The sequence below is a fragment of the Labrus mixtus genome, chromosome 4 (assembly GCF_963584025.1).
Source record: "Labrus mixtus chromosome 4, fLabMix1.1, whole genome shotgun sequence".
Taxonomy (NCBI): Eukaryota; Metazoa; Chordata; class Actinopteri; order Labriformes; family Labridae; genus Labrus; species Labrus mixtus.
Window position 1 is genome coordinate 17,852,133 of NC_083615.1, and position 16,678 is coordinate 17,868,810.

At 38.5% G+C, this 16,678-nt stretch overlaps 1 protein-coding gene across 6 annotated transcripts in view; it reads left to right on the forward strand.

Annotated features, from left to right (window-relative positions):
• cadps2 (Ca++-dependent secretion activator 2) overlaps positions 1-16,678 on the forward strand; it is a 300,078-nt gene that overhangs the window by 253,784 nt on the left and 29,616 nt on the right. For 4 of the 6 annotated variants that reach the window (XM_061037051.1, XM_061037053.1, XM_061037052.1 and 1 more), the window contains exon 20: positions 15,751-15,870. The exons of the other annotated variants lie outside the window; for them this stretch is intronic. In XM_061037051.1, coding sequence (XP_060893034.1) covers positions 15,751-15,870 — 120 coding nt within the window. The remainder of the gene's footprint in view (positions 1-15,750; positions 15,871-16,678) is intronic. 6 annotated transcript variants of the gene reach the window in all.

A 16,678-nucleotide genomic window follows, 5' to 3' on the forward strand; every position in this document is an offset into this window, starting at 1 on the left:
TCCTTCATCTTTCCAGCAGTCAACTCTACGCTCGATTACATAACGAAACGAAACGAAACCTTAAATGATGTCAGTTCTGTGATGTCATAGGCTGCCAAGGTTAAACAAATGCACAGAGTTAAAGTCAACAGTGTTCCGAGATGTCCTAGAAAAACAGCCTGTCCTGAATTCCCTATTTAATCCAGGTCGGTTTTCAGTACATTGTACTCAAGCAAGCTCATGACCAAGGCTTACTTTTTATGATAGCAACGTGTTGTGTGTAGCTACATGTATAGCAAAGTGGCTAACCAGTTCAGCTAGCTAAGATTTGGTAGCTGTTTGGCCGAGATGGCCAACAAATTGATTATCCTCTGTCCTGCTGTTACAAGCTTCATTTTATTGCTTCTTTTGTTTTCTTTAAAGAATAGGTTGTTACAAACAAAACAATAGAAAAAACCAGTAGGATAGAACTGGAGCAACGCAACAGAAGCTTACAAGTCTTTTGGCTTTTGGTCATTGATAGACTTTTATAGACCTAAACATGTTACCCAAAGTTCAGTAAAGGATATTTAACATCAACCTGGTTTCATTTGGGGTTAAAATGAGATTCCGGTTGCTGTTCTTCTAGGAATTCTAGGAACGCAGTTTTGTTTGTTTAACATCAACAGATTTGTTGACTTGTCCTCGACTGCCAATGATGCAAATGGACAAGGTATAGAGTTCATCATAGGACTGCCAACTTTCTGTCAAAAAACACAGACTTGATGCCTTACCTCCACATGGACCTAAATGTCTCATATCTGAAAAGAGTGATTGCCTAAACAAATCCAGTTTAAAATTTTCAATTATACTGATTTTGCGGCAACTTGAAATGTGTTTTTCTCTGTTACATAGTTCTGAATAATTGAATATGTTCACATCATATTTCTCAGAAATTCCTGGAGACATTGGTCATACTCCATTTAAAATAAGCTAAATTAGCTTTTTTCAGTGTACTCATGGAGGGTCAAACAACTGTCACTGGATCATATTGATACTAAAGAAAACTTGATTGTAAAAAAACTCCTGAAACATAATTTTTCTCTGACTGCTTTGTGAATGTATTCATGATGGCCATCAGACCACTTATGTGGCTTTCTTTTTAACAGATTTCATGTTAATTAATTAATCAATTAAGGTTGGGAAGTATCTGAATGGATCTTTTTAAGACAACCCAAAGACTTGCTGTATTTGTGCAGAGGATTTCAAATTATCTCCTTCCAGTGACTTGTTAATAGCAAGGAGACACAAGTCTGCCCACCTAACGAAGCCCCCATCACTCAGAGATGGTTGAAGTCTGAATTTCCTGTTATTGGCATAGCCCTTGAAATAGAGTTAGGTCCTCCCCCCAACTCTTTCTTATTAATCCACATGTTTAGTGTGTCATTTATCCAGCTGTTTTTAATCTTCATTTTCTTCGAATGTTTTGAACTCAGGAATATTATTGGTCGGCGCGGGGTCATTGTCATTGGATTTTGTTCAGTTTGTACCCATCTTGTATCCAGATTTTAATCAATTCACCAGTGTCTGTAATTGGGCTGCCCGGCAATACTTATTCAGAATTGGCAGGCCAAGTTCACCATGTTGTTAGGTTGAGAGAAGTGTTGTGTGTCCAACTCTTGGTCTTTTCTTCTGCCAAATGTATTGCAGTAAAGGTTTATTCAGCAAATGTAAATGGTAGAGTTTTTGGTGCAAGTTCAATTAAATCCACACTTAACACTCAAAATGCTGATTAAAGGCTCCTGCAAAATGTGGGTTTTAGGGCACCTGCTATGAGTCTTACATGACTGCAATCTCAGCGCACAGTGTCCCACAATGCAGCAGGTTATTCCTGTCCAGTGTACACTTTGTATTAATAGAAATGGAACATGCACCATTCTATCTATCATGGGCATGCTGGTCTTATGAAATGATGCATGTTTTAATATGCCTTGGGTCCTCATTTTTGCTTGTATTATGTGCCATTTAACTTTCAAAATGAGGTTAGACAGGTCCCAGATGCAGCTGCCCCTTGGACTTCCAACTTGACACTATAGTATAGTTAAATAGAAACATTAGTTTTTTTAAAGAATATTAATCAGCTAGTAGCTATATCAATTTTGCTGCGATAATATAACTAATGTCCTCCTGCTGTTACTACATCTGAATATACCTGCTCTTAAAGTATCTTTACATCATATCTCTTCAAACAGTCCCTCTCTGTATTGGATTGAAACAAACACAGTCGATACATTTAGGTCATTTTTTCGTGTCTTTATTTCCAAAAGTTCAGTTTAAATTATTTGAAAAGCAAGTTTGTTAACACTTCAGCTGAAGATTGCCATTAATCATCGTCATGTTCGTGTGCATTGTCATGTCCTCGTACATTGTCATGTTCGTGTACATCTTCATGTTCAACGCCTTTTTCACAGAAAGCTGCAGAGAGAAAAAAGCGAGAAATAATTCAGTGTTGTATTAAATCACATTCTCCGTTTCATTTTTTAGTCTGACAAGTTTAAAGGGGGACGCACTATTCTTGGGGTTGTAGTAGAAGTCTGGTTCCCATGTGAAACCAAGACATCTTGCTTGCTTCGTAAAGCGCTCCAGCTCCGAGGCCTTGACAGTCGTCTCTTTGGCTGGAAAGAAAAGTTAAATAAAATGAAGAAATTTTTCAAGTTTAAAGAAGTTATTTTCTCTCTGACTTGTTCGTCTTACCCATCAGGTAAACAGCCCGATATTCTTTGACCTCATGAATGGTTGTGGGGTTGGTGATGTTCATGATGTGAAGTGCATTGTTGGTGTTTATGCTGTCGACGGTGTAGACCAGACAGTCCTCACAGGTTGGCAGAGAACGGTACGTGCATGTGAAGTTGGACTCTGACGACATAAAGTAAAAGAAAATTAAAACAACAGCACTTTTAACTGAAACAGACACTGTTCAGCTCGGTACGAGCCCCAAATACAGATGGATAAATTGACCTCAACTCCATGAGTTTAGATGAGTAGACAAAACTCTTTCATTCATAACTTCTATCATTCACTGACTAAAAGAACAAACATTTACAAGATCCAGTGTTATTTAAAAACAGGCGACTTACTTGAGACTACTGCAGTGTTGGTCACAATAGCGACAGGGGAAGATGCGTACTTGCAATATCCAGGACTGGGAAAACAATAAAAGGAAAGGCGACTTTATGTATGTCATTGGGAGGTTGAAGACCATTTAAGAAAAACCCTGTCCAGGACTGGAGTTTTCAACATGCTTGGAGAGGAATCTCCTTGGTAGTAATAACAGGCCTAGCCTAGCAAAGATGTGCATCAAAGGATGCATCTCAGCTGTTGTTTGTTGCCTTTTATTAGAGAGTATTTATGTCAGAGGGATATTAGAGAGTGTCATCTGCATAGCGATTGATCTGGGTGGATGATTAGGAACAAGGTGAACCTGAAGCAGCTTATAAACAAAGATGGTGACCATCTTTAGCTGGTTTTAATGTGTTTGAGGGAGATTTCTTTCCTCGCTTATTTCAATCTTTATGTTTGATGTTTTTGCAGCTGATGTTGCACTGTTATATACTCACTGCCTGATCCCAATACTCTCAACAAAATCTCTGGGGCTCGACGGGTTTGGAGAGAATTTAATCCACATGCTCTTGGCTGACCTCTTCAAGGCTTTAAAAGGTTCACTATCAATGAAACCCATGATGTAGTTCCACCTTCCATCGTAACTCTGTAGACAAACATAAAGTCAGTGAAGTAGACCCATCCTTCCAGTAAATACTAGAAATGTAGCGATAGTAGTAATGATCAAGACTGTTGAGAAGCCTCAATAATCATATCAAAACCCATAACCCACATCCTCATTGCCGATGCTAACCTAGAGACCCAGATGGGAATCAGAGGAAGGCTTACCGGTGTAAAAGAGGAAAAAGGTTCGACCAAGGGTTGGCATTCTTCAGGAGTCAGAGCCGAGCAGCTCTGAAACAACCCCACCGCCAGAAGAAGACTGCTGAACCACAGATACATGATGCTGCAGATGGTTAGCTTCTGAGTAGAACTGGAAGGAAACACCAAGAGGGTAGTTTTCTCAGTGAAGCTGAATGATGAGCATCAGAGAACCACTCGGCTTTTATAGAAGCTGCTCATGGCACGGTTCCAAGTGTTTGGGCTTTTTCAATCTATTTGTCAATCTTCTTATTTACTTTCAAGGGTTATAAAAGGAGATACCAGGATGTGAGTTTTAGGATTCCTGGGAACACTGGCATCAGCATTTTCAAAATTGTTGACTTGTCCTGAGCTGCCCAGGATCCACAAATGCAGTGTACAAATCATTACAGGGAGGTTGGCTTTTTAGCTAAAACAAACTGGCTCATTGCATGAACTCTGCACTTAATGGTACAATATCATTACAGTACATTGTACTCAAGCAAGCTCATGACCAATGCTTACTTTTTATGATAGCAACATGTTGTATGTAGCTACATGTATAGCAAAGTGGCTAACCAGTTCAGCTAGCTAACAGTTGGTAGGTGTTTGGCCGAGATGGCCAACAAATTGATTATCCTCTGTCCTGCTGTTACAAGCTTCATTTTATTGCTTCTTTTGTTTTCTTTAAAGAACAGGTTTTTACAAAAAAAATAATAGAAAAAACCAGTAGGATAGAACTGGAGCAACACAACAGAAGCTTACAAGTCTTTTGGCTTTTGGTCATTGATAGACTTTTATAGACCTAAACATATTGCCCAAAGTTCAGTAAAGGATATTTAACATAACCTGGTTTCATTTGGGTTTAAAATGAGATTCCAGGTGCTGTTCCTCTAGGAATTCTAGGAACGCAGTTTTATTTGTTTAACATTAACAGATTTGTTGACTTGTCCTCGACTGCCAATGATGCAAATGCACAAGGTATAGAGTTCATCATAGGACTGCCAACTTTCTGTCAAAAAATCACAGACTTGATGCCTTACCTCCGCATGGACCTAAATGTCTCATATCTGAAAAGAGTGATTGCTTAAACAAATCCATTTTAAATTTTTCAATTATACTGATTTTGCGGCAACTTGAAATGTGTTTTTCTTTGTTGTATAGTTCTGAGTATTTGAATATTTTCACATCATATTTCTCAGAAATTCCTGAAGACATTGGTCATACTCCATTTAAAATAAGCTAAATTAGCTTTTTTCAGTGTACTCATGGAGGGTCAAACAACTGTCACTGGATCATATTGGTACCAAAGAAAACTTGGTTGTAAAAAACTCCTGAAACATAATTTTCCTCTGACTGCTTTGTGAATGTATTCATGATGGCCATCAGACTGCTTATGTGGCTTTCTTTTCACTCATTATCCTCTATTACCACATTAGCTTCCAACTTCCATTTTTTCTCAAGTCAAAGGTATCTCCAGGTTCATCTAATTGTAAAATGGTTCATGAAAATGTTATGTGTATTCCTTTTAACAGATTTCAGGTTAATTAATTAATTAATTAAGGTTAGGAAGTATCTGAATGGATCTTTTGAAGACAACCCAAAGACTTGCTGTATTTTTGCAGAGGATTTCAAATGATCTCCTTCCAGTGACTTGTTAATAGCAAGGAGACACAAGTCTGCCCACCTAACGAAGCCCCCATCACTCAGAGATGGTTAAAGTCTGAATTTCCTGTTATTGGCATAGCCCTTGAAATAGAGTTAGTTTCCTCCCCCCAACTCTTATTAATCCACACGTTTAGTGTGTCATTTATCCAGCTGTTTTTAATCTTCATTTTCTTCGGATGTTTTGAACTCAGGAATATTATTGGTTGGAGCGGGGTCATTGTCATTGGATTTTGTTCAGTTTGTACCCATCTTGTATCCAGATTTTAATCAATTCACCAGTGTCTGTAATTGGGCTGCCCGTCAATACTTATTCAGAATTGGCAGGCCAAGTTCACCATGTTGTCAGGTTGAGAGAAGTGTTGTGTGTCCAACTCTTGGTCTTTTCTTCTGCCAAATGTATTGCAGTAAAAGTTTATTCAGCAAATGTAAATGGTACAGTTTTTGGTGCAAGTTCAATTAAATCCACACTTAACACTCAAAATGCTGATTAAAGGCTCCTGCAAAATGTGGGTTTTAGGGCACCTGCTATGAGTCTTACATGACTACAATCTCAGCGCACAGTGTCCCACAATGCAGCAGGTTATTCCTGTCCAGTGTACACTTTGTATTAATAGAAATGGAACATGCGCCATTCTATCTATCATGGGCATGCTGGTCTTATGAAATGATGCATGTTTTAATATGCCTTGGGTCCTCATTTTTGCTTGTATTATGTGCCATTCAACTCTCAAAATGAGGTTAGACAGGTCCCAGATGCAACTGCCCCTTGGACTTCCAACTTGACACTATAGTATAGTTAAATAGAAACATTATTTTTTTTTAAAGAATATTAATCAGCTACTAGCTATATCAATTTTGCTGCGATAATATAACTAATGTCCTGCTGCTGTTACTACATCTGAATGTACCTGCTCTTAAAGTATCTTTACATGATATCTCTTCAAACACTCCCTCTCTGTATTGGATTGAAACAAACACAGTCGATACATTTAGGTCATTTTTTCGTGTCTTTATTTCCAAAAGTTCAGTTTAAATTATTTGAAAAGCAAGTTTGTCAACACTTCAGTTGAAGATTGCCATTAATCATCGTCATGTTCGTGTGCATTGTCATGTCCTCGTACATTGTCATGTTCGTGTACATCTTCATGTTCAACGCCTTTTCAACAGAAAGCTGCAGAGAGAAAAAAAGAGAGAAATAATTCAGTGTTGTATTAAATCACATTCTCTGTTTCATTTTTTTGTCTGACAAGTTTAAAGGGGGACGCACTATTCTTGGGGTTGTAGTAGAAGTCTGGTTCCCATGTGAAACCAAGACATTTTGCTTGCTTCGTAAAGCGCTCCAGCTCCGAGGCCTTGACAGTCGTCTCTTTGGCTGAAAAGAAAAGTTAAATAAAATGAAGAAATTTTTCAGATTTAAAGAAGTTATTTTCTCTCTGACTTGTTCGTCTTACCCATCAGGTAAACAGCCCGATATTGTTTGACCTCATGAATGGTTGTGGGGTTGGTGATGTTCATGATGTGAAGTGCATTGTTGGTGTTTATGCTGTCGACGGTGTAGACCAGACAGTCCTCACAAGTTGGCAGAGAACGGTACGTGCATGAGAAGTTGGACTCTGACGACATAAAGTAAAAGAAAATTAAAACAACAGCACTTTTATCTGAAACAGACACTGTTCAGCTCGGTACGAGTCCCAAATACAGATGGATAAATTGACCTCAACTCCATGAGTTTAGATGACTAGAAAAAAGTCTTTCATTCATAACTTCTATCATTCACTGACTAAAAAAACAAACATTTACAAGCTCCAGTGTTATTTAAAAAGAGGCGACTTACTTGAGACTACTGCAGTGTTGGTCACAATAGCGACAGGGGAAGATGCGTACTTGCAATATCCAGGACTGGGTAAACAATAAAAGGAAAGGCGACTTTATTTATGTCATTGGGAGGTTGAAGACCATTTAAGAAAAACCCTGTCCAGGACTGGAGTTTTCAACATGCTTGGAGAGGAATCTCCTTGGTAGTAATAACAGGCCTAGCCTAGAAAAGATGTGCATCAAAGGATGCATCTCAGCTGTTGTTTGTTGCCATTTATTAGAGAGTATTTTTGTCAGATGGATAATAGAGAGTGTCATCTGCATAGCGGTTGATTTGGGTGGATGATTAGGAACAAGGTGAACCTGAAGCAGCTTATAAACAAAGATGGTGACCATCTTTAGCTGGTTTTAATGTGTTTGAGGGAGATTTCTTTCCTCAATTTTCTTATTTCAATCTTTATGTTTGATGTTTTTGCAGCTGATGTTGCACTGTTATATACTCACTGCCTGATCCCGATACTCTCAACAAAATCTCTGGGGCTCGACGGGTTTGGAGAGAATTTAATCCACATGCTCTTGGCTGACCTCTTCAAAGCTTTAAATGGTTCACTATTAATGAAACCCATGATGTAGTTCCACCTTCCATCGTAACTCTGTAGACAAACATACAGTCAGTGAATTAGAGACATCCTTCCACCAACTTATAGAAAAGTATCAGTAGTGGTATTGATCAAGACTCAGATCGTTTAGAAGCCTCAATAATCATATCAATTTCTATAAAAACTAAACCATCCCCATAGTTAATGCCAATGCCAAACTAGAGACCCAGGTGAAAATCAGAAGAAAACTTACCGGTGTAAAAGTCGAAAAAGGTTCGACCAAGGGTTGGCATTCTTCAGGAGTAAGAGCTGAGCAGCTCTGAAACAACCCCACCGCCAGAAGAAGGCTCCTGAACCACAGATACATGATGCTGCAGATGGTTAGCTTCTGAGTAGAACTGGAAGGAAACACCAAGAGGGTAGTTTTCTCAGTGAAGCTGAATGATGAGCATCAGAGAGCCACTCAGCTTTTATAGAAACTGCTCATGGCACAGTTCCAAGTTTTTGGGCTTTTTCAATCTATATGTCAATCTACTTATTTACATTCAAGGGTAATAAAAGGAGATAACAGGGTGTGAAGAGTTTTAGTATTCCTGGGAACACTGGCTTCAGCATTTTTCAAAATTGTTGACTTGTCCTAAGCTGCCCAGGATCCACAAATGCACAGTGTACAGTTCATCACAGGGAGGTTGGCTTTCTAGCAAAAAACAAGCTGACTCATTGCATCACCTCTCCCATCAATGGTACAAAATCCACAAGCCTTTTTATTATTTGTCCTCAAATTCTGTATTCAGGTCAGAATTCACAACAAATGCAAGTTAGTGAGAACATTACTTCTTTTTTTTTAAATATTGTGTTGTTTGAGGGCCATGGAGGTTCATTTCTTAAGGTTACTCCCAATAGACTTTAGAGAGACCTCACAACAGCTTTCCAAGAGATCTTGCAAAAGTGTCGTGAGAACTCCACGAACACTGGACGTTGAAACCCCCTCCCGTTTGCCACCAAGAACTCTGGAATAATAACTAATTATCAATCCGTTTAATGCACACTGCACATATTGCACAAGTTTACTTTCTCTTAAAATTGTATTTTATTTATTTTATTTACCATTTTGCACAATTTAGAATTTATTACTGTAAATATTATTTATTTTATCTTTTTACCTCATTTGGTTGTATTGCACCGCGGGTCGGAGACAAACGCAATTTCGATTCCACTGTATGTCTGGCATATTTTGAAATTGACAATAAAGTTGACTTTGACTTTGACTTTGAGATCCCGATAGTCTTTTGGAGGGGTCTCTGAACACACTAGTCCCCGCCATCTGTGCATAGAAGCCAATGTTAGTTGAAGACAGCTCATACTGATGAGAATCCAGCTGTCTGACTCACTGTGGTTGTTGAAAGCTGTAGATTTAGTAAAAGCAATGCTCTGCAGATGAGTTATTTCTCAGGAAGACCAAATATGTAAATATCTCTCCAACTTAACTGAAATCAGTTATGATTACACTTAGCAATGAAAGTGTGTCCTTGCACCAAGTTTCCTCTTTAAATGTCTCTTATTTTTGTGAAAACTGTGCAGACTGCCAAGTAGTTATTTAATTGCTTTATAATTGAAGGGCATCTCCCATAAGTGTGTATATTCTTCACTTCATAAAGTTCCTTTGTGTCTGTAGCCTAAAGTACGAGTTCACTTGAAGGAAAAACTGGTTCTCAGGATAAATATATTTCTTTCCATCCGTGGCCCTTGGGCGTATGTAAACCTGACTTTATTATGCTGGCATCATCAGAATCAGAATCGTGTTTTATTGCCAAGTACATTTACACATACAAGGAATTTGACTTGGTGTATTGGTGCTAAACAATTAACAAGGAAATAACGCAGAACTAGCAACAACTTAAATAATACAGTATAAGAAGCTATTACAATATCTAAAATCATTTGTAAATTTCTTGTAAACCTTTTGTAAACTTTTGACGACAAAATCATTTGTAACACATTTACAGTTGAGCTAAGGTGTTTGATGATCCTTCTCCGTTTCCGTTGGCTATCAGACCTTAGACTGCAAGCTAAGAAGTTCCTGTAGTCAGCTCTACTCTAGATTACATAACTAAATGAAAGGTTACCTTAAATCATGTCAGTTCTGTGAGGTCGTTGGCTGCCAAGGTTAAACAAACGTACAGATTTCACAATTAAATTCAACAGTGTTCCCTAGATGTCCTAGAAACACATCTGCCCTGGATTTCCTTTTTAACCCAGGTCAGTTTTCAGTACATTACAAGCTCCCTTTTAATGCTTCTTTTGTTTACTTTAAAGAACAGGTTTATAAAGAACCAGTGGGATAGAACTGGAGCAACATATCAGAAGCGTACAAGTCTTTTGGCTTATTTGGACTATTTATATTTATTTATATATGTATTTGTTTGTTAGGGACAGTGCATATTAATGAACAGCTGTAACAATTACAGCTGTAAAAATGCCAGATTATAGCAGAAGTGCTAGTTTCCATCTGTTGTCCCTAGGCAGGTAAGAGAAAGACAAATTACAAATAAAATACAAATACAAATACAAAGGCACAAGTGACACAAGACAGTAATAGAGGTTAAAGGTTAAAAGTGGTCACAGACTTGGTTTTCTTTTATGCACTGTTTGAGGTGTGTTTTGAAGGTTGCATATGTTTGTGAGTCTCTTATTGTGAGTGGGAGAATATTCCAATATTTAGTTCCTTTGACTGACAGAACAGTTTGTCCGAATGTAGTGCGTCTGTATGGGACCTCACAGTCTCCTCAGGCTGTGGCCCTGGTGCCGATCCCACTGACAGACTTCAGCTTTATAAAGTCCTTCAAAGGAGGAGGAGCAAGTCCGTGCAAAATTTTATATATAAAACATGCATTTTTAAAATGAACAAAATTATGGAAATTTAGTAAATTATGTTTATCTAAAACAGTGCAATGGTGAAACGAAAATGGCTTTTTGTCAAAGATTTTTATGGCCTTTTTAAAAAGAGATTGTATTGGTTTAAGTGTTGTGCCAGCAGAAAGTGACCATGTGGTTATACAGTATTCAATATGTGAAAAAATCATCAAGTGTAAAAACATTCGAGCAGCATTTATATTCATAAAGGATCTTACCTGTCTAAAATTGTTTATATTAAAATGTATCATCTTTGTTAATTGTTTGATGTGTTTTTTAAATGTTAATGTTGGGTCCAATGTTAGGCCTAAATATTTAAACTCATTAGCTAGACTAAGCTCTACACCTTCCAGGTAAACTTCGGACTGCTGAAGGCTGGTTGGCTGTTTAGTGAACATCATGCAGACCGTTTTCTTTGCGTTTAATTGAAGACATGAATCTTTGACCCAGCTTTGCACTTGGGTCATGGCTGTTGTTAAAATTTGTGAGACTTCATGAGTATTTCTGCCCTGTGTAAAAACAACGGCATCGTCAGCATACATTTGAATGTTTACATTTTTACACACATAAATATTAAATAAAATAGGTCCCAAAATACTGCCTTGTGGGACCCCTGTTGGACAGTCAAGGTAAGAGGATTTGGTGCCAGAGATGGACACGCATTGTTTTCTAATTGATAAGTATGATTCAAACCAGAGTAGTGCTTCCTGTGAAAAATTGTAACAAGTTAATTTTGAGATAAGAACACTATGGTTGACGGTATCAAAAGCCTTCTTGAGGTCCAGGAATACAGCACCTACACAGGCATTCCTATCAAGAAGGCTTTTGATTTTTTCAACAAAGATGCAGTTTGCAGACTCTGTAGAATGGTGGTTACGAAACCCAAACTGCATCGGATGCAGGGGTGTGTGGCCATTATTTAAGTGTATATTCAGTTGTTTTGCGACCCACTTCTCTGCTATTTTGGAGATTACGGGTAGAATACTGATAGGTCGGTAATTTGCCATTTCTGTTTTATCACCAGATTTAAAAATTGGGGTGATAACAGCAAGCTTCCACGCTGAGGGCACTACACTTTGTTTGAAGGATAAATTAAGCAAATGTGTAATTGGTACAATTAATGATTCTTTATACAATTTTTAAAAATGTGTGTCGAGTCCAGACACATCTTTGGATTTTGACCGTTTGAGGGAGTTAATAATATTCATCACCTCTACTTCAGATATTTCCGCTATCTTAAAAGCTGCATGATTGGGATTAGGAAGGTTATGTATACAGTTAGGGGGGGGTAAACTGTTGTGTTATCTCGTTAACCGAATTCATAAAGTATTTGTTCATTTCAGTGGCTATAGTTGAGGGATTTTGCACAGGTACGTTGTTAAGTTTTATTTCAAAATTATCAGTGCCATTTTTAGGTTGCCTACCAATTAATTTATTAATATTTTGCCATATAACTTTGTTATTTCCTTTTGCATCTTCAATAATGGTCATGAAGAAATTTGCCTTTGCCCGCCGCATTGTGCTTATTACTTTATTTCTAATTGAGGTAAATCTCTGTCTGTCTGTGGTCAGACCTGATTTTAATGCTTTTTTAAGCAACATATCTCTGTCTTTCATTAGTTTTCTGCATTCTTCATCTATCCAGGGCAGTGGATTCCTTTTATTTTTTCTTTGTTTTCCCTTTCTCAGAAATGGAGACATTATTTCATTTAGTTTTAAACCAAATATATCACAACCATTTTCTATATTTTCACTCATGAGAGTTTCACTCCAGTCACTCTCTTTGAGAGCTGTGTCCAGACTTGGAATTTGGTTTTGTGGAATGAACTCATGACAACTTCTAGTTGTGTATGAGTTGGGAAATCTTGTTTTTGAGAGTTTTCGTGAGAACAAAATTATATTATGATCTGAGATTCCTTAGTTAGTAGATTGTAGGTTTTTTTTTATTTTTTCAGGATGATTTGTAAATAATAAGTCTATTCTGGTTGAGGAATGAGCAGTTATTCTGGTGGGTTTATCTATTATTTGTTTAAGATTAAATTGGTCAGTAATTTGCTTGAGATTTTTTCTATCCTTCTTATCATCCCAGTTAATATTCAAGTCACCCATGATAATCAACTCTTTGTCTAAGTTACAGTAGTCCAGAAGAAGTTTCAGTTGATCATAAAAATCTATCTTTGCAGATGGCTTCCGGTAAATACAAATTACAGTAAATTACATTTCAGATGAAAGAGAAATAGTCACACCAATACATTCAAGTCCAACTTCACTAGGCCATTCAATTTGCTCACATTTTAAGGTGTTTTTAATGTATAAGAGAACCCCCCCGCCCCTGCCCTCACCCCTGTTTCTTCTAAAGGTGTTGTATCCAGGTATATTTATTACAGCTTCTGGAGAGGAGCGAGTGAGCCATGTTTCTGTCAGTCCTAAAAAGTCAACATTAGAATTGCCTAATATATGTTGTAGTTGTTCCTGTTTTTGAGTCATGCTCCTGATGTTTAAGTGTCCCCCAAATAAGCCACCGGGCTTGCACTTTGGATCCCAGACTGTTGAGTGTTTGAAATAATTTTGTAGCGCGATGCTTTTTCATTACTGGGTTCCTCAGTTTGATATCCTTGCGCTGCAATTTGCCAATTGCTTTACATTTTTTACTTTCAGTAAAATATATTTCACTTCAACCTGGTTTCATTTTGGGTTAAAACATCCTCAGATAAACACTATCAAATATCAATCAGTTATAACTCTGCTATTCAAGAACTTATCCGTACTGAATTTCATGAGCTTGACAAAAGTCCTGACAGAGCCTGTCTTTTCGTCACAGTGCATGGTCAGGGTCTGTGGTCAAAGTTTGATGTTTCTTGTAAGACTGTTAAAAAACAGAAAATTGACGATGCATTATTCTAAAGACTGGGCTATTTTTGCAATCTTATAAGTTTATTGCGAGCCACACTGGATGACACGGACCTCACAATGTTGGGTAAGACATGCATACACTGTTTGATCAGTTACCTAGTGAATCGTAGGCTGCAAGTCAAGTCAACACGCCACACATCACCATCAGTGTATGTGCGTCAACTTGATGAAGCTGAGGTTGCCATGGCGATCAGCATAAAGGGAGCTCTTGCCACAGTGATGTTCATGTGCGTGGAAAATAAATTAAACCAGTAAAATTTGGACACTGGTGTGGCGAGAGAAAAGAGGCCAACTTTGGATGCCAGCGTTGCAAAGAGAGCGTGAGGAGAAGTCACCTGTCAGCATACTCTTCGACAGCAATGCTGTGTGTGGTCACACCGATTCATGCGTGATTTCTTGCTACATTTTTGATGATTGATCGTTGAAGCCTTCACTTTGTGAGATGATCGTGCCAAAGTTCTGACTCTGTTAGATATTTATCGCAGACTATCTTTGGTCACAAGACTCTGAGATCAGTCATTTTTAATCCTCTCTCACAGAGCGACTTAGGACCACCGTTTTGGAGCCACGACCACAGATGAAGGGAAGGAAGTGTACAACAAACATTAACCAAATTACATGAAATTTACATTGTGTGGTCTGAACTTGGTGATAACTGAACATGTTCTTCTGCCAACAACATGTACCTCTTTATGTGTACTGTCCAATACATGAAGATTTCAGGTGTGGGTCAACATGGACACACTCTGCCGCTGTAAAACACCCCAACGTAAACAAACATGCAAGGGCCCTTTCATTGCGACCTGCAGCTTTGATGAAAATATTAAACTTTTTCTTTTAAAGGTCACATATTATCCTGCTTTTCATCAATTATTAATCAGTTTAAAAGGTCCGCAAAACTTGTGTATGAAATTTCCTGCTCAGAATCACCACTCCGATCCTGTATTTAATTGTGCCTATAAACCCCTCTATTTCAGCCCTGCTCAGAACAGGCTGTTTCTGTGTGTGTACCTTTAAATGTAAATGAGCTGTGTCTGACCACGCCCTCTCTCTGGAAGGGCTTGGGTGAGTCTGGCTTTCTCTATCCATGTCCTATTGTTTACGGTGAGAAGGCAGACTCAGAGGGCAGAACAAACACCTAGCTGTGGGAGTGTCACCCACCTGGGGGAGGGGTGACTGCCCTTTGTGATGTCATGAAGGGAAAATCTCCAAACGGCCTGTTTGAGCACACATTTTCTGAAAAGTGGAGCAGGCAGAAGACGGATAGGATGGACTTTTCTCATCATTGGAGGGTTTGTAGACAGACTATAGGGACACATATTAATGTTTGAGAAACATGGTGAAGTGGATTTTGCAGAATGTGGGACCTTTAACAATTGTCCATGCCTGCAAAGGTATGTTTTTGAAAGGATATTTATTAAACAGGCTTCTTGACGTGCGCTCAAACAGTTTTAGTCACATTGTATTGGCTTTATTAACCTTCTGTTTACTATCAGCGGCCATTATTTGTTAGGTGTGACTCTGGCTGCTTCGCTTATGTCAGAGAAATAATAAAAGACTACGAACAAACCAAGCGCTGAACAGGACCGCAGCGTGACAAAAGGAGGCAGAGATGAATGAACAACACACACAGCAAGGCCACACTGCAGGCAGGAACAATGCACTGACAGCAGCACTCTTAAACAATACATACCTGAACTGAAAGAAGATGGAATGAATGGAAAGAAGCAGTGACTTCTCTTTTATTGGTGTGTGCCATTGATCAATTTCAATTTCAATTTTCATTGAGCAAGTGACTTCTATTATACTTTACAACTCTCCTGTGTGAAGAATTCACACTCTTACTCTTCTTCCTCTTTCTTCTCTCTCTCTCTTATTCTTTCAACATTTTCCCCTCCCACCTTCGATTGCTCTGAACCGGCAGGTCAATAACTAACAATCTCGCCAGCGTTCCTCTTCCTAAAGTCCCCAGCCTCCCTCTCACGCTGCCACCGATGCCCAGCTTCTCAGCGCCGGCTTGGATGGGACCACTGTGTGAAAACACGTATGTATAAAGTCCAGCAGGGGGTCAACCCGGCTGAAGGTCTTCATTCAGTCCCGAGAATTTGTAGCTAAGCGCCTTTTCATCTGAGTTAAGTAAGGTATAGATTAATGAAACAAACGATTAACTAGAAGATTTAATCATAGAAGCTGATTGGTTCATTCCAAATGACATTTCTCTTCGATATCTTTGATTGACGCATGCTAGTAATAATATCTGCACACCATGTTGCCAAGTGCTAGCAGCGGACAACTTGGACACACGTGATTCCTCACTCACAACTTTTAGTGCTTTGCTCCCAGAGTCACTTTAACTAAGATTATTGTCTTAGCATGAAAAATAGCGATAAGGATTACTTAACCTTTGAATGCAGGTTGTGTTATGTAAATGCTTAATGCTTCTAACTTGTTGCTAGATGTAGAAAGGTTTGGCATGCTTCTATATTTTTACTGGCTGTCCTTATTTAAGTATTAGAAATAATGTCCTCGTCTATAACTCACTTAACCTGAGCGAGTTTGGAGGGCTTACCTGAGGAGAAGGTACAGTTGGCTTTGTTTGGCAGTGAGGGCTGATGGATGCTAAATCCTAAAGGGCCTCTTTAATTCCTCTGATCACTCAAAACACCTACGCCAAGCCACAAAAACTGATGGAAGAGGCTACAACGCCACGGGTTCGGTGACCTGCTCTACTTCCTGTGGCACAGCTGCAGGATTGTAAAAAAACAAATGATTTGTTTCGTAAATTCTGTCATTTGTTCTGGCTGATATTCTGGGGATCGGGTAGCGATGAAGACCTTTAGCCCGGACTCTGC